This window comes from Podarcis vaucheri (genome assembly GCF_965113315.1).
Source record: "Podarcis vaucheri genome assembly, chromosome: 18".
Lineage (NCBI taxonomy): Eukaryota > Metazoa > Chordata > Lepidosauria > Squamata > Lacertidae > Podarcis > Podarcis vaucheri.
The window spans coordinates 8,691,047-8,716,977 of NC_138756.1; the positions used below are offsets into that span (position 1 = coordinate 8,691,047).

General features: G+C 50.8%; 1 protein-coding gene across 1 annotated transcript; it reads right to left on the reverse strand.

Moving 5' to 3' along the window:
• Nucleotides 1–1,241: 1,241 nt before the first annotated feature.
• On the reverse strand, nt 1,242–21,925 carry ISYNA1 (inositol-3-phosphate synthase 1). Its single transcript, XM_082206455.1, has 11 exons — nt 21,839–21,925; nt 20,083–20,206; nt 18,807–18,968; nt 15,947–16,076; nt 15,190–15,383; nt 12,966–13,115; nt 11,811–12,026; nt 9,103–9,267; nt 8,100–8,213; nt 4,883–5,100; nt 1,242–1,623 (listed from the first exon to the last, which is right to left on the reverse strand). The coding sequence occupies exons 2-11, from the start codon at nt 20,194–20,196 to the stop codon at nt 1,404–1,406; spliced, it is 1,683 nt and encodes a 560-aa protein (XP_082062581.1). The 5' UTR covers nt 20,197–20,206; nt 21,839–21,925; the 3' UTR covers nt 1,242–1,403.
• Between the last annotated feature and the right edge of the window lie 4,006 nt (nt 21,926–25,931).

Here is a 25,931-nt window from a genome sequence, read left to right on the forward strand (position 1 = left end):
CAGCTGATCCGCTAAGCCGCTTATCAGCTGATCCGCTAAGCCGCTTATCAGCTGATCCGCTAAGCCGCTTAACAGCTGATCCGCTAAGCCGCTTAACAGCTGATCCGCTAAGCTGCTAATAGTGCTAATCCGCTAATGGGCTTGCTTCGCAAGACAAAGAGACTTGCGGAACGGATTCTTTTCGTCTTGCGAGGCACCACTGTAGTTGTTTTCTTGTTTTCTCTGAAAACTAGCTGCGTCTTATGGAGCGAAAAATGCGGTAGTTCAGTCTTGTTTGCGAGGGCGGCTGCGTATTCCTGCATTGCAGAGGGTTAGATGACCCTCAGGGTCTCAGCTCTGCAGTTCCACGGCGACTGCCAGCAAGCTAGGGCCTTGCGCAGGCAGGGCACGTGATGTTCCGCACGGCTATGACCCCTACTGTAAAGACACACCAAGGCGCTAGTCCTCATAATCCCACGTAAAATGCAGATTTAAACTCCGGAAGCTGCCTTGCACCCAGTCCACCTGCGCTGACTTGCCAGCAGCTCTCAGACAGGAGCTGTTCCCCTACCCGAAGGGACCGTTGGGGATGGAACCAGAGACCTTCTGCAAGCCCAAGCAGCTGCTCTGACTGCTGAGCTACAGAACTTCAGCCTCTGCCGCTAAACTATTGCCCTCCTCTGCTTAAAAAAATAAGCTAAGGCTGCAGTCCTCATGAAGTGCTCATACGCTCCGCATTATCAACATCACACAGGGACGGACCCTGCAGCCCTGCAGACATACCCACGAACTGGGCAATTTCTGCCCTCCTTTATTCGTTGGAACACAGCCAGTTTGGCAAGGGGAGGGCTGGGGAATTAAAGAGGGTGGCGCTGTGGGTTAAACCACAGAGCCTAGGACTTGCCGATCAGAAGGTCGGCGGTTTTAATCCCCGCAACGGGGTGAGCTCCCATTGCTCGGTCCCTGCTCCTGCCAACCTAGCAGTTCGGAAGCACGTCAAAGTGCAAGTAGATAAATAGGTACCACTTTGGCGGGAAGGTAAACGGCGTTTCCATGCGCTGCTCTGGTTTGCCAGAAGCGGCTTAGTCATGCTGGCCACATGACCCGGAAGCTGTACGCCGGCTCCCTCGGCCAATAAAGCGAGATGAGCGCCGCAACCCCAGAGTCGGCCACGACTGGACCTAATGGTCAGGGGTCCCCTTTACCCTAATATTATTATTATTATTCCAGCAAACCCTTCACACAAAAACTACCACAACGACTCTGGGCTAAGTGTTTATTGTTTCGAACTAAAAAACAAACAACCCGAAACACCTGCAGCTTCTGAATTTTTGTTGGAAATTGAAGGATCATTCCCACTCCCCCCCCCCCGCAAAAAAAAAATAACCAAGCAGTGTGGCCCGGCCACGATTCGGTGTGCCAGCCTAGTTTTGCAAACCGAGGAGGTGGCTTGCGGGAGGCTGGTGCCCGTTGCTCTCTGCCGACCGCAGAAATCCGTTCAGGTGAGTGGCGGCCTTCTTGGGGGTGGCTGGCCGAGCCGCTGGGGGTTCAGGCGTCGGGGGGGCCTGCTTGGCGCAGGGCCACGTCCTCCGGGTCTTGTGCTCCAGTTGCATGTGGTTTTGTGGGGGGAGACCCACGCAGGCTCTGTAGGGCAAGAAAAACCCGAGTTACGCACTCGGAGCATCTTCTGTGCAAGGAGATAAATGAAAGTTGTTTCCCCTAATCCTGAACTCATTTACAGCGGTAGCTTGGTTCTCAAACTTAACCCGTTCCGGAAGACCGTTCCAAAACCAAGGCATGCTTTCACATAGAAAGCAATGCAAAATCCTCATAGAACTCTAGCCCAATGGTTGCCATTAATTTGATTTTGAGCTGATTTTAGAATGAATTGGTTTTAGAATGCTGTGTTACTTTTATTGTCGTTAGCCGCTCAGAGCCCAGCTTTGGCTGGGGAGGATGGGATATAAATAAAATACTATTATTATTATTATTATTATTATTATTATTATTATTACAGTGGTACCTCGGGTTACATACGCTTCAGGTTACAGACGCTTCAGGTTACAGACTCCGCTAACCCAGAAATAGTGCTTCAGGTTAAGAACTTTGCTTCAGGATGAGAACAGAAATTGTGCTCCGGAGGCATGGCGGCAGCAGGAGGCCTCATTAGCTAAAGTGGTGCTTCAGGTTAAGAACAGTTTCAGGTTAAGAACGGACCTCCGGAACAAATTAAGTACTTAACTCGAGGTACCACTGTAAAATATAATAATAATAATAATAATAATAACAACAACAACAACAACAACAACAAATTAATCCATTCCAGACTTTTAAAAACAACCCCTAAAACAGCAATTCGACATGAATTTTACTATCTAACGAGACCACTGATCCATAAAATGAAAGCAACAATCAATGTACTGCAGTCACACAATCACTCGGTAGCCGAACTGTTCCACGCAGTCCCAAAACCAAAACAAAAAAGAGCCACAAAAACGCAAAATAAATAGCAAAAACAGACAGACCTCACCGTAGCACTCAAATCGGAAGTGTAGCACTCAAAACAGAGCATGTTCGGCTTCCAAAAAAAGTTCGCAAACCAGAACACTTAACTTCCGGGTTTGCAGTGTTTGGGTTCCAAGGCGTTTGAGAACCAAGGTACCGCTGTATTCCTAAAAACAAGGTGAGTTTCTACTCCTCGTGGCTGATTCGCATAGGGAACACAGGGTGTTGCCTTTATAGTGAGCTTACTGCCAGCACGGCCTGGCAGCCGTGGCTATCCAGGGAGCCTGGGACCTTCTACACACAAAGCGTTTAAAATAAGCTAAGATTCCAGTCCTCCTGGTTCTGATTGAAGCACTTGTTTAAATTGGATGGGGGGGAAACGAAGATCGTGGCCACTGGGCCCATCACCTCCCGGTAAACAGAAGGGGAAGAAATGGAGGCAGTGAGAGATTTTACTTTCTTGGGCTCCATGATCACTGCAGATGGTGACAGCAGCCACGAAATTAAAAGACGCCTGCTTCTTGGGAGAAAAGCAATGACAAGCCTAGACAGCATCTCAAAAAGTAGAGACATCACCTTGCCAACAAAGGTCCGTATAGTTAAAGCTCTGGTTTCCCCAGTAGTGATGTATGGAAGTGAGAGCTGGACCCTAAAGAAGGCTGATCGCCGAAAAATGGATGCTTTTGAATTCTGGTGCTGGAGGAGACCCTTGAGAGTCCCATGGACTGCAAGAAGATCCAACCTCTCCATTCTGAAGGAAATCAGCCCTGAGTGCTCACTGGAAGGACAGATCCTGAAGCTGAGGCTCCAAGACTTTGGCCACCTGATGAGAAGATAAGACTCCCTGGAAAAGACCCTGATGTTGGGAAAGATGGAGGGCACAAGGAGAAGGGGACGACAGAGGACGAGATGGTGGGACAGTGTTCTCGAAGCTACCAGCATGAGTTTGACCAAACTGCGGGAGGCAGTGGAAGACTGGAGTGCCTGGCGTGCTCTGGTCCAGGGGGTCACGAAGAGTCGGACATGACTAAACAACAACACCCCATGGGGAGCAACACACAGGGTTACCATGGAGACCCCAATCAATGAGGGTTTAGGCCCAGGGTTGCCATGGTTACTGGTGCAACTCATCCCTTTAGGGGGGTGAGAGTTAAAAGATACAGGGAGGAGGTTTCCATGGTTACCAGAGCATCGCCAAAACGGGCAGACCTTTTCAGGGAAGGGTTGATGTTCTGTTGCGTCTTCAATATTTTGTCAGCAGCCGCCCAGAGTGGCTTGGGGAAACCCTGTCAGATGGGTGGTATATAAATATAATATTTGGGAGGTTTGTTTATTTTAAAGGTCCAGATTTGGGGCTGGTTTGCACCTGGAGTAACCCGAAATAGCCTCAGACACACCCAAGGGGTTTGGGGGCTAAGCCGCCGGAAGATGTGTTTGGAAGGAAGGAAAAGGAATTATGAGGCCTTTGTGATACTGAAACTGGGTCTCTGTTCTAAAGCTCAGTATGGGGTATTCTGTCAGCACTGCCTCGGTGATGTGGACTCATAGAATCATAGAGTTGGAAGAGACCACAAGGGCCATCGAGTCCAACCCCCTGCCAAGCAGGAAACACCATCAGAGCACTCCTGACATATGGTTGTCAAGCCTCTGCTTAAAGACCTCCAAAGGAGGAGACTCCACCGCACTCCTTGGCAGCAAATTCCACTGTTGAACAGCTCTTACTGTCAGGAAGTTCTTCCTAAGGTTTAGGTGGAATCTTCTTTCTTGTAGTTTGGATCCATTGCTCCGTGTCTGCTTCTCTGGAGCAGCAGAAAACAACCTTTCTCCCTCCTCTATGTGACATCCTTTTATATATTTGAACATGGCTATCATATCACCCCTTAACCTCCTCTTCTCCAGGCTAAACATGCCCAGCTCCCTTAGCCCCCTTATTCGTTTTCCAAGCTTTAAAAATAATAAAAATTAGTTTATTATATATATAAAAGGCTTCACGGTGGAAGACTCAAAGGAGAGGTCAGTAACAATATGTTTAAAGCTGGAAAAGGATCTCAAAATGGCAAATTGCGTGTGCGTGCTTTGAAACACAACAAAACGTTTTTGGGAGGGGGCAAATACAAACCATGGTCCACAGTGTGTGTGTGTGTGTGTGTTTATGTGCACAAATGCACACACTTCCATTGGCAGCTACGCAGACTGCAGCGTGACGACACGCTTACGTTTATATGTATATAGGAAGATAGCTAGCTTGCTATGGTTACTTAAAGCCACGTCCCGATACATTAGACCAAACCGCATCCCTCTCAGAGCATAGCCCCTGAAAATGAACGGATCCAAGTTAGTTACGCCTGCTCAGTTCGGTGGGTCTCCTCAGAAGGAGGACCAAGTTTCCTGCGATTACCTGAACAGGTTCTCGATGGCGGCCCTTTGGCGAAAGAAAGCGTTGACCACCGGCGCTCCTTCAGGGACGATGGGAGCCTTGCAGAGGAAACCCAGGAGAGACAAGATGCTGTGAAGCGGCTCAGGCTCAGAGTCGCCCTCGACGGTCACTCGGATCCGTTCGCAGAGCTCAGCCAGGATCACCAAATCCAAGATTATAGGGCTGGCCAGTAAGGAATCCTACAGAGATGGGGACAGCAGGAAGAATTTGCCATGTTGTTCCAAACCGTCCCCCTCAGACGCGATAATTCGCACCTGTCTCCCCAGCTTGAAAATAGCCGCTCATTATCTCTCCCCTCCCCCCAATATTTTATTACAGTGGTGCCTCGCAAGACGAAATTAATTCGTTCCGCACGTTTTGTCGTCTTGCGAGTTTTTCGTCTTGCAAAGCACAGTTTCCCATAGGAATGCATTGAAAATCAATCAATGCGTTCCTAAGGAGACCGTCGGGGACAGAGGGGAAGCGCCGCGCGCCTTCTCCTCTGTCCCCGGACCTGTTTTAAAGCAAGGGGCAGCGGGGAGAAGATTGCTTCTCCCCGTTGCCTCCCCCGCAATCTCCGGGGACAGAGGGGAAGGCGCGCCTTCCCCTCTGTCCCCTCTTTTGAAGCAAGGGGCGAAGGGGAGAAGATCGCTTCTCCCCGTTGCTGCCCCTTGGTTCAAAAGGGGTCCGGGGAGAGAGGGGCAGGCCCGCGCACCTTCCCCTCTGTCCCCTCTTTTGAAGCAAGGGGCGGAGGGGAGAAGATCGCTTCTCCCCGTTGCTGCCCCTTGGTTCAAAAGGGGTCCGGGGAGAGAGGGGCAGGCGCGCGCGCCTTTCCCTCTGTCCCCTCTTTTGAAGCAAGGGACGGAGGGGAGAAGATCGCTTCTCCCCGTTGCTGCCCCTTGGTTCAAAAGGGGTCCGGGGAGAAAGGGGAAGACGCGCGCGCTTTCCCCTCTGTCCCCTCTTTTGAAGCAAGGGGCGGAGGGGAGAAGATCGCTTCTCCCCGTTGCTGCCCCTTGCTTCAAAAGGGGTCCGGGGAGAGAGGGGCAGGCGCGCGCGCCTTTCCCTCTGTCCCCTCTTTTGAAGCAAGGGGCGGAGGGGAGAAGATCGCTTCTCCCCGTTGCTGCCCCTTGGTTCAAAAGGGGTCCGGGGAGAAAGGGGAAGACGCGCGCGCTTTCCCCTCTGTCCCCTCTTTTGAAGCAAGGGGCGGAGGGGAGAAGATCGCTTCTCCCCGTTGCTGCCCCTTGCTTCAAAAGGGGTCCGGGGAGAAAGGGGAAGACGCGCGTGCTTTCCCCTCTGTCCCCTCTTTTGAAGCAAGGGGCGGAGGGGAGAAGATCGCTCCTCCGCGTTGCCGCCCCTTGCTTCAAAAGATGTCCGGGGACAGCGGGGAAGATGCCAGCATTTTTAAAAACCTCGGGACAGCGGGGGACTTCTCTGCTGTCCGGGGCGATTTTAAAATGCTGGCGGGCGGCAGCGCTGCCGCCCGCCAGCATTTTAAAATCGCCCCAGACAGCGGAGAAGTCCTCCGCTGTCCCGGGGTTTTAAAAAAAACCTCTCCGCCCCCCCCAGGCTTCGGAGCAGCCTTCCAAAGCCTGGCGGCGGGAGGAGGTCTCTCCGCCCCCCCGCCAGGCTTCGGAGGAGGTCCGAGGACAGTGGGGAAGACGTGCTGCGCTTCCCAGCTGTCCCGGAGATTTCCCTATGGGCTTTCGTCTTGCGAAGGAAGCCCATAGGGAAATTCGTTTTGCGAAGCGTCTCCAAAACGGAAAACCCTTTCGTCTAGCGGGTTTTCCGTCTTGCGAGGCGTTCGTCTTGCGGGGCACCACTGTACTTTGACAAAATAAGGTAAAGGTAAAGGGACCCCTGACCATTAGGTCCAGTCCTGACCGACTCTGGAGTTGCGGCGCTCATCTTGCTTTATTGGCCGAGGGAGCCAGCGTACAGCTTCCGGGTCATGTGGCCAGCAGGACTAAGCCACTTCTGGCGAACCAGAGCAGCGCATGGAAATGCCGTTTACCTTCCCACTGAAGTGGTACCTATTTATCTACTTGCACTGGCGTGCTTTCGAACTGCTAGGTTGGCAGGAGCTGGGACCGAGCAATGGGAGCTCACCCCGTCGTAGGGATTCGAACCGCCGACCTTCTGATCAGCAAGCCCTAGGCTCTGTGGTTTAACCCACAGCGCCACCCGGGTCCCTATTTTGACAAAGTAATAATCATAAATAAATACCATTGCATTGTAACTATCCAACCTCCCAAAATTTCAACACCTCTTGCAATGGTTTGACCCCTTTCCGTTTTAACAGTACAAATTCCACAAACGCCTTCCACATCTCCTCCAAATCATTTACTCTGTGTATTTCCCGCCTTGCCTGAACGCAGCCTTTCTCAGCCTGTGGGTCCCCAGATGTTGTGGAACTACAACTCCCATCACGCCTAGCTAGCAAGGCCAGAGCTCAGGGATGATGGGAGTTGTAGTCCAACAACATCTGGGCATCCACAGGTTGAGAAAGGCTGCCTTAACGGCACATGTTATCATCAATACTATATCCCACACCTCTATATATACCATTCCTCCTTCATATTTTGCTTGCCCCTTCCGCTTCCTAGATATAATACCGTATTTTTTGCTCTATAAGACTCACTTTTCCCTCCTAAAAAGTAAGGGGAAATGTGTGTGCGTCTTATGGAGCGAATGCAGGCTGCGCAGCTATCCCAGAAGCCAGAACAGCAAGAGGGATTGCTGCTTTCACTGCGCAGTGATCCCTCTTGCTGTTCTGGCTTCTGAGATTCAGAATATTTTTTTTCTTGTTTCCCTCCTCCAAAAACTACCGTATTTTTCGCTCTATAACACGCACCCGACCATAACACGCACGTAGTTTTTAGAGGAGGAAAATCCGTAGGCATGCCACCCGTAGGCATTTCCTCCGTAACACGCACAGACATTTCCCCTTACTTTCTAGGAGGAAAAAAGTGAGTGTTATGGTGCAAAAAATACGGTAGGTGCGTCTTGCGGTCTTGTGAGTCTTATAGAGCGGAAGATACGGTAATTTGTGCAGCTGTCAAGAAAATTTACGAGCAAGTCCTTCATAGCCGGCGAACCTTAGCCACACATTTCCTAGCTCTCTTCGTCCAAATGGGGACTTGGGAGTAGGGAACAACACTCCCCACTTCCTCATCCGCTCCCGGCGCCATTCCTCACGCACCTCGCAGACGTTGTGAATGACTATGGTGCTCGTGCCGCCCATTGCAATCTCGGAGGTGTATTCATCCAGTGCCCGCTTGCTGTCGCCGACGTAGGGGACATACTTGATCACCACCTGTCCGGGGAGAGGAGGGGAATGGGCACTGGTGAGGAAACGGGGACAACAATCCTGAATGGGGTGACTGTGCCCCCGAAAGACCAGGTGCGCAGCCTGGGAGTCATTCTGGACTCACAGCTGTCCATGGAGGCGCAGGTCAGTTCTGTGTCCAGGGCGGCTGTCTGCCAGCTCCTTCTGGTACGTAGGAAGAGACCCTCCCTGCCCGCAGACGGTCTGGCCAGAGGGGTGCATGCTCTGGTTATCTCCCGCTTGGACTACTGCCATGCGCTCTACGTGGGGCTACCTTTGAAGGTGACCCAGAAACTGCAATTAATCCAGAATGTGGCTGCCAGACTGGTCACTGAGACCACATAACACCGGTCCTGAGAGATCTTCATTGGCTCCCAGTACATTTCCGAGCACAATTCAAAGTGTTGGTGCTGACCTTGACAGCCCTAAACGGCCCAGTATACCTGAAGGAGTGTCTCCACCCCCATCGTTCTGCCCGGACACTGAGGTCCAGCACCGAGGGCCTTCTGGCGGTTCCCTCATTGCAAGAAGCCAAGTTACAGGGAACCAGGCAGAGGGCCTTCTCGGTGGTGGCACCCGCCCTGTGGAACGCCCTCCCAGCAGATGTGAAAGAAATGAGCAGCTATCCTATCTTTAAAAGACACCTGAAGGCAGCCCTGTTTAGGGAAGTTTTTAATATTTAACGCTGTATTGTTTTTAACACTCGATTGGGAGCCGCCCAGAGCGGCTGGGGAAACTCAGCCAGATGGGTGGGGTATAAATAATAAATTATTATCATTATTATTATTATTTTCCTCGCCCCATCCAGGCAAGCCTTGCCCTAGGCTGGTGCAGGAAGGCACAGGGCAAATGTTGACCACCCTCTGCCCCTACTCACACAGTGGTCGGGGCGCTCGCCGGGACCATAGAGGATGGGATTCGACTGTACCATGTCGTCCACGACGTTGCTCTTCGAAATCTCCTTGGAGCGAAACTGGGCGGGGGCAGAAAGATTCTTCCCATCGTTGTTGCCAAGGTGGTTGTAGCTGACGATGGAGACAGGCTGGAACCCAAGGGAGAGGGGGGGGGCAGCAATGAGAGGCTTGGCTTGCGGGACTCCCTGGTCCCAAACAGGGTAACCGTGCCCCTAAAGGACCAGGTGCGCAGCCTGGGAGCCATTTTGGACTCACAGCTGTCCATGGAGGCGCAGGTCCATTCTGCATCCACTAGCTCCATCGGAGACCCTCCCTGCCTGCGCATGGTCTCACCACAGCGGTCCATGCTCTGGTTATCTCCCGCTTGGACTACTGCCATGCACTCCACGTGGGGCTCACTTTGAAGGCAACTCGGAAACGGCAGCTAATCCAGACTTGTGACTGGGAACATATAGCACCTGTCCTAAAAGACCTTCACTGGCTCCCAGTATGGTATACAGGATGAGACCCTACCAGCCTGTGGACTGTCTCACCAGAGTGGTGCATGCTCTAGTTATCTCTCGATTGGACTACTGCAATGCGCTCTATGTGGGGCTACCTTGGAAGGTGACCCAGAAACTACAACTAATCCAAAATGCGGCAGCTAGACTGGGGACTGGGAGCGGCCGCTGAGACCACATAACACCGGTCTTGAAAGACCTACACTGGCTCCCAGTACGTTTCCAAGCACAATTCAAAGGGTTGGTGCTGACCTTGAAAGCCCTAAATGGCCCAGTATCCCTGAAGGAGCGTCTCCACCCCCATCGTCCAGCCCGGACACGGAGATCCAGCTCCGATAGCCTTCTGGCGGTTCCCTCCCTGCGAGAAGCGAGGTTGCAGGGAACCAGGCAGAGGGCCTTCTCGGTGGTGGCACCCGCCCTGTGGAACGCCCACCCAGCAGATGTCAAGGAAATAAACAACTATCTGACTTTTAGAAGACACCCGAAGGCAGCCCTGTTTAGGGAAGTTTTTAACCATTGATGTTTTATCACGTTTTTAATATTTTGCTGCCATCCGTCCAGAGTGACTAGGGCAGTCCGTTGAGCGGCATTTAAAATTATTACTATTTGTATCACTAAAACCACAAAAAGCTGCTAGGCCTCAGGGAACAGCTCGATTAAATAGCAAAGTGGGACTGTTGCAAAGCAGACCCCTAATAGCTGCCTTCTCCTGGTTCGAGAGGCAGTTAAGCACTCCAGTTTGGAACCAGTTGAGCCGGTTTGGCTGCCCCAAGGGTCAAGCTAGGGGTCAGCAGAGACTCCTGTGGACAGATCTCCCTACTGCTCTCGTTTCTGTATCAAGAGTCACTTCTGGGCAACGTTTTGGGGGCGACACGCCAGCGACAGGAGGGTCCAGAGGCAATAGCAGGTGGCGCAAGGGATGGTTTCGACGTTTCCTTAGGACCCTCTTTTTTTTATTAAGTACAAATTAGAAAACATACATATTTACAACAAAAGTAAATACAAAGGAAAAAGAAAATACATATAACCAAGGGGAAAAAAATTAGAGGATACTTTGCCTCTTTTCATATTTACAGTTATTTATACCTCTATAAAACGCTGTTCATAATAAAGGAGTGAAATGAAAGACAAGATATCAGAAAAAAGAAAAAAGGAACAAAGAAAAAATAAAGGAGTAAAAGAAAATTTTTTAAAGTAGATAAGCATTCACTATACATAGCCGTTTCCCATCTATATTTATATTCAATTGAATGATTTCATCTTGTCCTTATCTACCTTAAAAAGCGTTGTTTTTTTAAAAGACTTCCACCATCTGCCTCACGCGTTTTTTATAATCCGTTCATTCTTCATATTTTCCCTTTGGATTTCCTTCATGTCTCACTTTGTGTTTTTTATATTATGCACAAGATTATTCTAAACACCACCAGGTTTTTGTAGTCGAGCCCTGGTTTTGTAAATAGCGTATTTTTTGCTCTATAAGACTCACTTTTTCTCTCCTAAAAAGTAAGGGGAAATGCGTGTGCGTCTTATGGAGCAAATGCAGGCTTCGCAGCTATCCCAGAAGCCAGAACAGCGAGAGGGATTGCTGCTTTCACTGCGCAGCGATCCCTCTTGCTGTTCTGGCTTCTGAGATTCAGAATATTTTTTTCCTTGTTTTCCTCCTCCAATAACTAGGTGCGTCTGGTGGTCTGGGGCGTCTTATAGAGCGAAAAATACGGTTCAGTGGTGCCCCGCAAGACGAATGCCTCACAAGACGGAAAACTCGCTAGACGAAAGAGTTTTCCGTTTTGGAGGTGCTTTGCAAAACGAATTTCCTATGGGCTTGCTTCGCAAGACGACAATGTCTTGCGAGTTCCTGCGGGGTTTTTTCCCTCCCCCCCTTTTTCTAAGCCGCTAAGCCGCTTATCAGCTGATCCGATCAGCAGATAAGCCGCTAATAGCGCTAATCCGCTAATCCGCCAATGGGCTTGCTTCGCAAGACGAAAAAACCGCTAGACGAAGAGAATCACAGAACGGATTCTTTTCGTCTTGCGAGGCACCACTGTATATCTGTCAGTTTTGCTAGTTCCAGGTACTCGCAAAGTTCCCCCTATTGGAAAGATGACAGCATCCCAACAAAAAAAGAATGGTTGGGAAAATTTCCTTAGGACCTTTTGGGTTAAGCAGCTCACCTTAATCCCAGAACTGATGAGGAAATCCACCAGGACCGATTTAATCTTCGTCTGACCGGACTTGAAGTCATCGCCGACGATGAAGACGCGGCGTTGGACCGCCAGTTGGATGACCCCCGGCAGGAAGGTGTTCTGGGGGGAGCCGTTGATGTAACTGCACCCCTCCAAGATGCTGGCGACGGCAAAGAGGGTGGAGGGCGAGACGTCCAGTCCGCACTGGACCCCCAAAAAAGCAAGAGAAAAGGGGTGGTTGGATGGGCAGCAAGGCAGAAGCTGTCTTGGGGGGCACCTCTCCCACCCAGGCAACCCCCAACCACAAAAACTCACTGGGGAGGGCCTCTAGATCCCAACTCTCGGCGGACAGCAAAATCCCTCACTCTCAATCTCCGGGTTGTGGGTTCGAGTCTCACGTTGGGCAAAAAACTCCTGTGTTGCAGGGGGTTGGGCTAGATGACCCCCTCCCCCCGGAAGACCTTCCAACTACAGTGGTACCTCGGGTTAAGTACTTATTAATTCGTTCTGGAGGTCCGTTCTTAACCTGAAACTGTTCTTAACCTGAAGCACCACTTTAGCTAATGGGGCCTCCTGCTGCCGCTGTAGCCTGATTTCTGTTCTCATCCTGAAGCAAAGTTCTTAACCCGAGGCACTATTTCTGGGTTAGCAGAGTCTGTAACCTGAAGCGTATGTAACCTGAGGTACCACTGTACAGTCATACCTCAAGTTGAACGCGCTTTGGGTTGAGCGTGTTCGAGTTGTGCTCCGCGGCAACCCGGAAGTAACGGAGCGCGTTACTGTACGCTGGCTCCCTCGGCCAATAAAGCGAGATGAGCGCCGCAACCCCAGGGTTGGTCACGACTGGACCTAATAGTCAGGGGTCCCTTTACCTTTACCTAAGGTAGTCTTTGGGACGCGGGTGACGCTGTGGGTTAAACCACAGAGCCTAGGACTTGCCGATCAGAAGGCCGGCGGTTCGAATCCCCGCAATGACGGGGTGAGCTAAACAACAATTTCAATTTGGGAGCCGAGGGAAGTTTGAACTCGCTTTGCAGCAAAGGACTCTGCAATTCACTTAAAAACCAACCAACCAACAATTGAAGTAAAAGGCTCAGGAAAAGAGGAGGTGCAGATTAAAGAGGAGATATTTGGGCAACTTGCCTCGATGGCTTGGAGCAAGTTGTCGGCTGTGTCGTTCACACCGGGCTGGGCGTCGCAAAAGCACTCCGTGTTGGCCGTCCAGAGCACAATCACTTTGTCTACCCCGCTGGAACTCTTGAAGTCCCGGATATCTTGTCGGATCTGGGCCATCTAAGTAAAGGGGAGGAGATTGACCAGGTATTCTACAATGTCATTTCCCAACCCAAAATGGCGAACGAGCCCCTGGGAAGCCTTGGGGATGCAGCTAAGTCCATCTAGCTTAGTAATAATAATAATAATAATAATAATATAAATAAATGAAATTAAACTCGACTACAAGTTGCCCCAAGGACTGTGCCCCCTGCCCCATAGTCAGGCAGCTAAGGAATTAACATCTATTATTATTTTAAACCATATACCAAGTATATGAGGTCTGACAGCAGGTCAACGTTGCCAAGAGACAAATATTGGAAAGATGATGAGTAACAATAAAAAGAATAAAAATACGATGTCCTCCTTCGATCAATGGGTAGAAGACATGGCAACTCTTGCAACATATGAACGGCTTGCTTTTAGACGTGTGGATTTGGAACCCATTGATAACACCCCCAAGTAATAAAAATAATAATTTATTATTTACACCCCGCCCATCTGGCTGAGTTTCCCCAGCCACTCTGGGCGGCTCCCAATCAAGTGATTAAAAACAGTACAGCGTTAAATATTAAAAACTTCCCCGAACAGGGCTGCCTTAAGATGTCTTCTGAATGTCAGATAGTTGTTTATTTCCTTGACATCTGACGGGAGGGCGTTCCACAGGGCGGGCGCCACCACCGAGAAGGCCCTCTGCCTGGTTCCCTGTAACCTCGCTTCTCGCAATGAGGGAACCGCCAGAAGGCCCTCGGAGCTGGATCTCAGTGTCCGGGCAGAACGATGGAGGTGGAGACACTCCTTCAGGTATACTGGGCTGTTTAGGGCTTTGAAGGTCAGCACCAACACTTTGAATTGTGCTTGGAAACGTACTGGGAGCCAATGCAGATCTCTCAGGACCGGTGTTATGTGGTCCCGGCGGCCACTTCCAGTCACCAGTCTAGCTGCCGCATTCTGGATTAATTGCAGTTTCCGGGTCACCTTCAAAGGCAGCCCCACGTAGAGCGCATTGCAGTAGTCCAAGCGGGAGATAACCAGAGCATGCACCACTCTGGAGAGGCAGTCTGCGGGCAGGTAGGGTCTCATCCTGCGTACCAGGTGGAGTTGGTAGACAGCCGCCCTGGACACAGAATTAACTTTTGCCTCCATAGACATCTGTGAATCCAAAATGACTCCCAGGCTGCGCACCTGGTCCTTCAGGGGCACAGTCACCCCATTCAGGACCAGGGAATCCTGAATAGTACTGTCTAAACTGGCTGGCAGCAGCAACTCGCCGGGATTTCAGGCAAGAGGATGGATCCAGCGGTACTTCTGAACCTGAGGAGATCACATGCAAAGCAAGTGATCCATTACTGCCCTATGGGACCATTCCTTTTTTTAGGAAATTCAGCATCTACGTTCCCCATCCCTAATTTGCGGGTTGCCATCTGATTAGATTTCACTTTGATTCTGATTTCAGGATGTATTTTAATTGATTGCTTGATTTTATGGTAAGATGTTATATATCTGATGTTACCCAATCTGAGCCCGGTTTTGGCCGGGGAGGGCGGGGTATAAATATTATTATTATTGTTATTATTGTTATTGTTGTTGTTATTAAAACAAAACCTATGAAGGCAGTTCTTGTGGTTTTGAATAAAAGGGGTCGTTTTAAGTAGGAATATAGCAAAAAATGCCTCTTATAGACAACTGGTCTACATAGGCCAACACTGACCGGCAGCAGCTATCCAGGGTTTCTGACAAGAGAGTTTTCCCCAGGAGCATTATGGGATGTTGAACAGCCGAGCTGTGGTTCTTCCCTTAGAAACCAAGACAAGTCTTCAAGCGTCTGAATACACGACTGGTTTAAAATCAGAGAACGTTGCTTTAGGCCAAGTCAAACCCCCTGGGCCATCTAACCCAGTCTGGCAAACACGGACTGGCAGCGTTTCTCTCCCAGGCGACGCTGCCAGGAATCGAACCCAGGACATTGTAATAAACCCGAGCTTTGCAGAGCTATCCTGCACACAGAACGGCCCAGGGGGGTCAGGATCCAGCCCGTCGCAAGGGGCAATGCCAGCAGCTGGGACCCCCGCGCCCGCGGGTCCCAAGCACCCACCTGCTGCGCTATGGTTCCCGTCAGGACGTTGTCGGCTCTCTCCTCCTGGTTGTCTGCGATGAACTTGGGGATGTAGATGGAGGCCCTTGGCTTCAGGTTCTCCATGTGGGGGCGCAGCTGCTCTTGCAACGCCCAGTCGAGGACTTCCGCCCGGCGCATGGCATCCGCCAAGTTCAGGGAAGAGATGTCCCAGCCTGGCGGGAGGGAAAAGGGCAAGACGGTCACAGAAATGGTCACACTGTGAATATACTGGCCCCCCCAATACCTTTTTTTTAAAAAAAGAGCTATCTAAGGTAGGGTCATGGGACACAGGTGGCGCTGTGGGTTAAACCACAGAGCCTCGGACTTGCCGATCAGAAGGTCGGCGGTTCGAATCCCCGCAATGACGGGGTGAGCTCCCGTTGCTCGGTCCCTGCTCTTGCCAACCTAGCAGTTCGAAAGCACACCAGTGCAAGTAGATAAATAGGTGCCGCTCTGGCGGGAAGGTAAACGGCGTTTCCGTGCGCTGCTCTGGTTCACCAGAAGCGGCTTAGTCCTGCTGGCCACATGACCCGGAAGTTGTACGCCCCGGCTCCCTCGGCCAGTAAAACGAGATGAGCGCCGCAACCCCAGAGTCGTACACGACTGGACCTAATGGTCAGGGGTCCCTTTACCCTTTAATTTATATGTAAATAACATTTAAGCAATTTCCGCCCGGACGCCGTTTCCGACGGCCAAATCCCGGCTACGTCCGGGGAGATTCGAACCCAGCACTTACCATCAAAGACAATATCATTGGGGTGAACCATTGGAAGAAGATCCCGGAAAGGGATGTAGACGTCGCCGGTCGGACCGCTGCCCAGACAAACGGTGGACGCTTGCAAGAGTGATCCATAATAATTTGCATGCTAGGAGAGAGAAAGGAAGGGGACTTATTAGAAACGTCGAGATCTCGGCTCACAGCTTCAGCCCACAACCTTCCCCATTCAGGGAGGGTACCCAGCAAAGTTCCAGAAAGACATCTACTTCTGCTTCACCGACTATGCAAAAGCCTTTGACTGTGTCGACCACAGCACACTATGGCAAGTTCTTCACGAAATGGGAGTCCCTGATCACCACCTCTGTCTCCTGAGAAATCTCTACGTGGGACAAGAAGCTACAGTTAGAACTGGATATGGAACAACTGATGGGTTCAAAATTGGGAAAGGAGTACGACAAGGCTGTATATGGTCTCCCTGCTTATTTAACTTATATGCAGAATCCATCATGCGAAAGGCTGGGCTGGAATTCCCAGCCGGAATTAAGATTGCTGGAAGAAATATCAACAACCTCAGATATGCAGATGACACAACATTGATGGCAGAAAGTGAGGAGGAATTAAAGAACCTTTTGATGAGGGTGAAAGAGAAGAGCGCAAAATATGGTTTGAAGCTCAACATCAAAAAAACGAAGATCATGGCCACTGGTCCCATCACCTCCTGGCAAATAGAAGGGGAAGAAATGGAGGCAGTGAGAGATTTTACTTTCTTGGGCTCCATGATCACTGCAGATGGTGACAGCAGCCACGAAATTAAAAGACGCCTGCTTCTTGGGAGAAAAGCAATGACAAACCTGGACAGCATCTTAAAAAGCAGAGACATCACCTTGCCAACAAAGGTCCGTATAGTAAAAGCCATGGTTTCCCCAGTAGTGAAATGTATGGAAGTGAGAGCTGGACCATCAAGAAGGCTGATCGCCGAAGAATGGATGCTTTTGAATTCTGGTGCTGGAGGAGACTCTGGAGAGTCCCGTGGACTGCAAGAAGGTCAAACCTCTCCATTCTGAAGGAAATCAGCCCTGAGTGCTCACTGGAAGGACAGATCCTGAAGCTGAGGCTCCAAGGCTTTGGCCACCTCATGAGAAGAGAAGACTCCCTGGAAAAGACCCTGATGTTGGGAAAGATGGAGGGCACAAGGAGAAGGGGACGACAGAGGACGAGATGGTGGGACAGTGTTCTTGAAGCTACCAGCATGAGTTTGACCAAACTGCGGGAGGCAGCGGAAGACAGGAGTGCCTGGCATGCTCTGGTCCAGGGGGTCACAAAGAGTCGGACACGACTAACGACTAAACAACAACAACATCTGGAGAGTCAAAGGCTCCACAACCAGTTTAACACCAGTTTAACCAGTTAACGTAAAGAAAGCCTCACTCGTTCATATGCTATATTTGTGGTCAAGGGCAGTTATCAACTCTTTCATTTGTATAGTAAGTGCTCAGAATGTATTTTGTATAGCCAACTAGATCTGTATTTGATTGCTGTGGCTGAAGCAAATAAAGATTTTATCTCTTTATCAAAGGTTCCCCTGGTCTGGGTTACAGACCAATTGCCAAACTCAGTTGAAATGCACTTTTTTGGGTTGACATTTTGGGTAGCCTAACGTTGTCCTAACATGGAGCTGCTTCTGTGTTTTGTTTTGTTTTTTAAAAAAGAATGATTTACTTCAGACTGAAAACAGCAACAGATCAGTAACCAGAGACTGAACAATGCTTTTTATTAGAAGTAGGTGGGGAAAATGGATTGGACCAAAATCAGTATTTTCACCTCCAGATGAAAGATTGAATGTTGCTTTTTATTAGTGGAAAGGAATTATCAGATTTCAGCCAACATTTTCTCCTCAAAACCAACCTGGCCCTTTTGATGGAAGGCGCAGGATAAGCCATATAAAAGGTAGAGGGACCCCTGACCATTAGGTCCAGTCGTGACCAACTCTGGGGTTGCAGCGCTCATCTCACTTTATTGGCCGAGGGAGCTGGCGTACAGCTTCCGGGTCATGTGGCCAGCAGGACTAAGCCGCTTCTGGCGAACCAGAGCAGCGCACGGAAATGCCGTTTACCTTCCCGCCAGAGCGGTACCTATTTATCTACTTTCGAACTGCTAGGTTGGCAGGAGCAGGGACCGAGCAATGGGAGCTCACCCCATGGCGGGAATTCGAACTGCCGACCTTCTGATTCGCAAGTCCTAGGCTCTGTGGTTTAGACCACAGCGCCACCCGCATCCCCAAACATTATTTAAAGGGGGAAATATTCAAACAAATTTCCCAGAGTAACTCGCTGCAGTATTGACAAGTACAGTGGTGCCTCGCAAGACGAAAAGAATCCTTTCTGTGATTCTCTTCGTCTAGCGGTTTTTTCGTCTTGCGAAGGAAGCCCATTGACGGATTAGCGGATTAGCGCTATTAGCGGCTTTTAGCGGCTTATCGGATCAGCGGCTTAGAAAAAGGGGGGAGGGAAAGGGGAAAAACCCAGCAGGAACTCGCAAGACATTTTCGTCTTGCGAAGCAAGCCCATAGGAGATTCGTTTTGCGAAGCACCTCCAAAACGGAAAACTCTTTCGTCTAGCGAGTTTTCCGTCTTGCGAGGCACCACTGTAAACAAGACAAACCACAACAACAAAAAGAAAAACAGAAGTGAAGGAAACAAGAAAACAGCAGAAATCAAAACAATCATGGACACACACACCCCATATATAAAAAAAGATAAAATACATTTGTTGCTACCAAAAGGCTAGTGGGACTTGGCCCGGCACAAAACTTTCCTTACTCCTGTTTTTAGCCCTCGTTCCCACACACAGCCCGATAGCTGCCCCCAGTTTCACTCGCCTTCCGTCCCGTCTTTGTCATCCAGGAGAGGCCCAGCCGATTGGCTAAGACAGCAGCCGTCACCGTGGAGCCATTGTTCCCGCCCCAGCCGATGAGCATCACTCCCAGCTTGGGGACACGCCTCTCTGTGCGGAAAATGACATCGGTGGAGGATGGCTTCACCTGCAGAGGGACAATGCAGAAGAACGTCAGGACAGATCCTGAAGCTGAGGCTCCAGGACTTTGACCACCTCATGAGAAGAGAAGACTCCCTGGAAAAGACCCTGATGTTGGGAAAGATGGAGGGCACAAGGAGAAGGGGACGACAGAGGACGAGATGGTGGGACAGTGTTCTTGAAGCTACCAGCATGAGTTTGACCAAACTGCGGGAGGCAGTGGAAGACAGGAGTGCCTGGCGTGCTCTGGTCCAGGGGGTCACGAAGAGTCGGACACCACTAAACGACTCAACAACAACAAATTGGACACCGCAGACCATAAAGCTGGACCATAAAGAAAGCTGATCGCCAAAGAATTGATGCTTTTGGATTATGGTTCTGGAGGAGACACTTGAGAGTCCCATGGACTGCAAGAAGATCAAACCTCTCCATTCTGAAGGAAAACAGCCCTGAGTGCTCCCTGGAAGGACAGATCCTGAAGCTGAGGCTCCAATACTTTGGCCACCTCATGAGAAGAGAAGACTCCCTGGAAAAGACCCTGATGTTGGGAAAGATGGAGGGCACAAGAAGAAGGGGACGACAGAGGACGAGATGGTGGGACAGTGTCAGGGCTGTCTTAAGCATACTTGGCGCCGTGGTGCAAAGATCCCTCTGCCCCCCACCACACCCGTTTCCCAGAGCTGTCCACTTGTTGACCTTTTCCCAAGTCTCTGCGGGGATCGCTCTGCTCCCACGAAGTCTTAGGAAGGAAGCTGAATGCCCTCCAGCCATATACACTGGTACCTCGGGTTACATACGCTTCGGCTTACAGACTCCACTAACCCAGAAATAGTACCTCGGGTTAAGAACTTTGCTTCAGGATGAGAACAGAAATCGCGTGGCGGCAGCGGGAGGCCCCATTAGCTAAAGTGGTGCTTCAGGTTAAGAACAGTTTCAGGTTAAGAACGGACCTCCGGAACAAATTAAGTACTTAATTCGAGGTACCACTGTACCTCTGTACACTGCCAGATAGTTCAACTTGGTGTGGACCAGTTTAAGGCACGTCTGACGCCCCCCTCACCTCTACTCCTTCATTCAACTCACCCATCTTGAGCCCCCCCACTCCCCATTTTATACCATACCTTGGTCACCCCGTTTTCCTGGCAGACTTGAGCTGTGGGGTAGCTGTATCTGGCCTCAATGAAGTCTGGGGTGTACGTGACATCTGGGCTCTCGACCACAAACGGGGGTGTCATGATGTTTGTTCTGGGGGAGAAAGAGGGTGAAATAGCTGGTAGCCGCTTCAATATGCCTAAGGGACGCTTCGCTCTTCCTCTTGCAGAAGCACAGAGTGAGGCATGCGTCTCTCTGTGCGAGTTCCTGTTCCGGATGGACGGAGGAATGCAGGAAGGAAAAGGGCAGAGCAGTGGCGTAGCGTGGGTTGTCAGCACCCGGGGCAAGGCAAGTAATTTGCGCCCCCTAACCCGTGGATTTGCGCCTCCTAACCCTAACCCCCAGATGTTGCGCACAGTGCGGCCGGCCCCCCTGCACCCCCCACGCTAGGCCACTGGGGCAGAGGCGTTTCTGCAGAGTCTCTGTGCCGGAAAGGGGGAGTGAAAGGGCAATGAGCCAATCCCAGCGCTCAGAAGGCGGGAGACGCCTGAACAGAGACTCCTACAGAGGCATGGCTGGAAGAGAGAACCAGGAATCGTTACGGCGTGGGTACATTCAGACAGGAAAAATAAATCTTGGGGAAACATTGGGAGGAAAACAGAGTGGAAAGGGGGCTGGGGCGGAGCCAGGTGTCTGAGAAACATCCCTGCGCTCCCCACCCCCCAAACTCCAGTTGAGGTCAGTGGCCCATCCTCCCTAAATGGTTTTAACGCGATTTAAACATTGCATTTTTGCATTGCTGTAAGAAATAACCACACTGCACTGTCCAATTATTAACTAAGTGGCAACGCTGGGTGGAGGGGACCCAGGCGTCCGACCCCCCCCCCTCCCTTCTTCATCCGATCTAGACAATTTAGGAGAAAAAGAAAAGGCGAAGAGGTCTTTGAAACATGGAGGAAGGCTCCCTCAACCTCTGCTTCTCCTCCCGGGGGACGCAGCGCCTCCCTTTGCAAAGCCGGAGGGAAAAGGGACCCAGGCGTCCGGGGGGGGGAGGGAGAGGGAGAAGGAGAGGGAGAGAGGGAGAGAGGGAGATATGACGGACCCAGGCGTCCTGGAGGAACAGAGGTGGAGGGAGGGAGGGAGAGAGAGAGAGGACCCAGGCGTCCTGGGAGGGAAGGGAGAGAAAGAGAGGGGGGGACCCAGGCGTCCTGGAGGAACAGAGGTGGAGAGGGGTGGGGGAGAGGAAAAGGAAGAGGACCCAGGTGTCCTGGAAGGAGGGAGGGAGGGAGAGAGAGGACCCAGGCGTCCTGGAAGGAGGAAGGGAGAAAGAGAGAGAGAGAGCGTCCTGGAGGAACAGAGGTGGGAGTGGGGGAGAGAGAAAGAGAAAGAAAGAAAGAAAGAGAGAGAGAGGGGGGGGGACTCATGCGTCCTGGAAGGAGGGAAGGAGGAAGGGAGGGAGAGAGAGAGAGAGAGAAAGGACCCAGGCGTCCTGGAAGAACAGAGGTGGAGTGGGGGCGGGGAGGAAGAGTAAGAGGACCCAGGCGTCCTGGAGGAACAGAGGTGAGAGAGAGAGAGAGAGAGAGAGGAGGACCCAGGCGTCCTGGAAAAGGTAAACCGGGCGTCTTGGAGACGCCCAAGGGGTCCCCGGCTTCCAACCCCCTCTTCCAAGCCCAAACCTTCCCCCCACCACCACCCGGGCCATCTTCGAAGGGAGGGGGGCTCCAGAAAGGACAAAGGGCTGCGGCGTTGGGCTGACGCATCTCCCAGCCCCGCGCCCGGGCGCACCTGACCGAAGCTCCTCCGCTCTGCGCAATGCGCTCAGCCTCCTGCCGGCGGCGCCTTAATTCTTTCCCGGGACCCGCCTATCCCTCTTCTTCCCCCCACCCACCCACCCACTCGCGGCTCCGCCCCCTCTGGAAAAATTTTCCATCCACTCCGTGCCCAAGACGCCCCCTCACCCCCGCCAGCCACGTGCTCCAAGAGGGCCCCCTATTTGGGTAGAGGAGCTGTTGCCACTGATTGCCTTTGGCATTGAGATGGAGACCCCCCCCATCCTTCTCCAGGAAGGTTCTGCAATGCGGGGGTTAGTCTTCCTCCCTTATGGCCTTTTTTGGGTGGGGGGCGTTAGGAAATCTTAACCTCATTGTTACTACTGTTTTGAGGCGGGTAGCGTTCAAGGTTTTCAGATTTCCTGGGGCATTTTCATGAATGAGAGTGCCCCCACCCCGGAACCGCCCAGGAGGCGAGAGGGGGGGGATTTTCTTGCATCATCTAACCCCCATCCTTCCTCTGAGGGAGGGAGCATCTCTAGATATAGAATTGAAGAGTTGGGAGGGGTCCCCAAAGGTCCTCCAGTCTGACCCCCACAAGGCAGGAATTGTTGCCTCGTTCCAGCTGCCGCCATCGTCTCTGACCATTGGCCGTCCCGTGGCGCGATACCTGCTCTGCAGACAGTTGGACTAGATGACCCTTCCTTTTAAAAAAATTATTTATTTGGTTTCTCAAATTAAAGTTTTACAATCACGTATCTGACATACAACATAAAGACGAGGATTCCATAGAATCTCCTGGAATCTTCCCTCTTCTCCTTTGTGGGACCTGTTGTTTGTCATTTCCTCCTACATCTTTTTTAAGGTAAAGGTAAAGGAACCCCTGACCATTAGGTCCAGTCGCGCCCGACTCTGGGGTTGCGGCGCTCATCTCACTTTATTGGCCGAGGGAGCCGGTGTATGACTAAGCCACTTCTGGCGAACCAGAGCAGCGCACGGAAACGCCGTTTCCCTCCCCACCAGAGTGGTACCTATTTATCTACTTGCACCTTGACATGCTTTCGAACTGCTAGGTGGGCAGGAGCAGGGACCGAGCAATGGGAGTTCACCCCATGGCGGGGATTCGAACCGCCGACCTTCTGATCGGCAAGTCCTAGGCTCTGTGGTTTAACCCACAGCGCCACCCGCGTCCCTTTTATAATACAATCTTTTCTAATACAATCCAAATCTTTCACATCTACATTTGTTGCAGGAATTTATGTATAGGTTGGGGGGGTTGCCCCTCCAGCAGATATCATGCACATGCAGCCCACTACCAAAATCAGCACAATCACTTTTGTGACTTTTGTGACTTGTCCCCACAAAACACTTCGTCACAGTTTCTTCCTATCTATTCAAAGGGCCTCTGCTGCACAATACCAAATGTAAGAATTCACTGATCAATGTATCTCTGTACCGGCTCACTGGGAAAACTTCAGAAATTCATATAGACATAGCTACAGGTAGGTAGCCGTGTTGGTCTGCCGTAGTCGAAGCAAATCAAAATAAATAAGATTAAATTTAAAAATTCCTTCCAGTAGCACCTTAGAGACCAACTAAGTTAGTTATTGGTATGAGCTTTTGTGTGCATGCACACTTCTTCAGATACAGTGGTACCTCGGGTTACATACGCTTCAGGTTTCATACGCTTCAGGTTACAGACTCTGCTAACCCAGAAATAGTGCTTCAGGTTAAGAACTTTGCTTCAGTATGAGAACAGAAATCAGGCTCCGGCGGCGCGGCGGCAGCAGGAGGCCCCATTAGCTAAAGTGGTGCTTCAGGTTAAGAACAGTTTCAGGTTAAGAACGGACCTCCGGAACGAATTAAGTACTTAACCCGAGGTACCACTGTATATAGTAGGAGGGTGGGGAGGGGTATTACTCAGAAGGGTGGTGGGAATGGGTGATTGACTGATAGGTGTGGTAATTAACGACTGCAATTGGTCTTACAGGAAAAAGCAAGGGGTGAGATGGTTAAAAACAGCTTTATCATGCATAATGAGATAAGAATCCAATGTCTTTGTTCAGACCAGGTCTCTCCATGGTTTTAAGTTTGGTAATAAGTTGCAACTCAGCAACTTCTCTTTCCAGTCTGTTTCTGAAATTCTTTTGTAATAAGACAGCTACGATGAGACCTTGTATAGAATGTCCTGGGAGACTGAAGTGTTCTCCTACTGGTTTCTGTCTTGTGATTCTTGATATCAGATTTATGTCCATTTATCCTTTGGCGTAAGGTGTGGCCTGTTTGTCCAATATAGAGGGCTGAAGGGCACTGTTGATGGCATACACAATGTTAGAAGATGAGCAGTTAAATAGTCCTGAGATGTTTGATGGGCCAGTGATGGTGTTGTCTGGGGGTGTGTGGCAGCAAAGTTGGCATCTGGGTTTATTGCAGGCTCTGGTGCCAGTGTCCGTGTTAAGTCTGATTGTTGTATTATTGTGCGTGAGGAGTTGTTTAAGATTGGGTGGCTGTCTGTAGGCAATGAAAGGTCTTCCTCCCAGAGCTTGAGAAAGAGAACTGTCGTTGTCTAGGAGAGGTTGTAGATCTCTGATGATGCGTTGAACTGTTTTAACTTGGGAGCTGTATGTGATGACTAGAGGTGTTCTGTTAAAGTGGTGCCCCGCAAGACGAATGCCTCGCAAGACGGAAAACTCGCTAGACGAACGAGTTTTCCGTTTTGGAGGTGCTTCGCAAAACGAATCTCCTATGGGCTTGCATCGCAAGACGACAATGTCTTGCGAGTTCCTGCTGGTTTTTCCCCCCTCCCCCCTTTTTCTAAGCCGCTAAGCCGCTTATCAGCTGATCCGATCAGCAGATAAGCCGCTAAAAGCCGCTAATAGCGCTAATCCGCTAATCCATCAATGGGCTTGCTTCGCAAGACGAAAAAGCCGCTAGACGAAGAGAATCACAGAACGGATTCTTTTCGTCTTGCGAGGCACCACTGTATTTTCTTTTGGGGGGTCTGTCTTGCAGCAAATTCTCTCTGGGTATCTGTCTGCTCTGTTGATCTGTTGTTGAACTTCATCGGGAGGATACCGTATGTTCCAGAGTATTAAAGGGGGGAGGAGAGAAGAGGGAACCCAGTGCCCTTTTATTTACTTTTGCTGCAATTTCTCCCCCACCTTTACTCAAAGGAGCTCAAGATGGTACACGTGGTCCTCTTCCCATTTAATCCGCACAACAACCCTGCGAAGTAAGCCAGACTGAGAGGCAGAGACTGGCCCAAGGTCTCCCAGTGAGTAATGAGCGTGTACGATTTCTCTCGTCCATCCATCTCGCCCCCCTGGGCCAGATTTTTGATGAGGCCCTCAGCTCCTGAAGGTAACGGGGCCCTTTCTATGTCCAGCTGTCCTTTGTCAACAACAATCTGTCGCTGTTTTTTTGTGTTGAATATATGCTATATGGCAATTTATGGACCTCATAGGTATCTCAAGCCATTTGCGCATGTTGCCATGCAACCAGCCCATGCAGAATGCAGACACCCTGTATATAAAGGTAAAGGGACCCCTGACCATTAGGTCCAGTCGTGGCCGACTCTGGGGTTGCGGCGCTCATCTCGCTTTACTGGCTGAGGGAGCCGGCGTACAGCTTCCGGGTCATGTGGCCAGCAGGACTAAGCCGCTTCTGGCGAACCAGAGCAGCGCACGGAAACGCTATTTACCTTCCCGCCAGAGCGGTACCTATTTATCTACTTGCACTTTGACGTTCTTTCGAACTGCTAGGTTGGCAATGCAGACAGTGGCGTAGCGTGGGGGGTGCAGGGGGGGCCGGCTGCACCGGGCGCAACGTCTGGGGATTAGGGTTAGGGGGCGCAAATCCACGGGTTAGGGGGCGCAAATTACTTGCCTTGCCCTGGGTGCTGACAACCCACGCTACGCCACTGAATGCAGAATGTAGGCACCCTATATATAGAAAGGAACAAACCAGTGATGTTTTAGGGAGCAGGCTAGCAGGCGGGGCCCATGACTTACACCATAGGGGCCTACACAACACAAAACACTGTTGCTGGGTGTTTTATTTGTTTATTATCTTATATTTTGGAAATGTTTTTTTTTCCTTTAATTTTTTTG

What these genes read in the sequence shown, in the direction of transcription:
- ISYNA1 (XM_082206455.1), bottom strand. Translation starts at nt 20,196, where the DNA reads ATGACACCCCCGTTTGTGGTCGAGAGCCCAGATGTCACGTACACCCCA. An exon ending in TGACAAAGACGGGACGGAAG is followed by an intron (nt 16,077 to 18,806) that starts GCGAGTGAAACT and finishes TCTCTCTCCTAG; the next exon opens with CATGCAAATTATTATGGATC. An exon ending in CGGGAACCATAGCGCAGCAG is followed by an intron (nt 13,116 to 15,189) that starts GTGGGTGCTTGG and finishes CCCTTTACTTAG; the next exon opens with ATGGCCCAGATCCGACAAGA.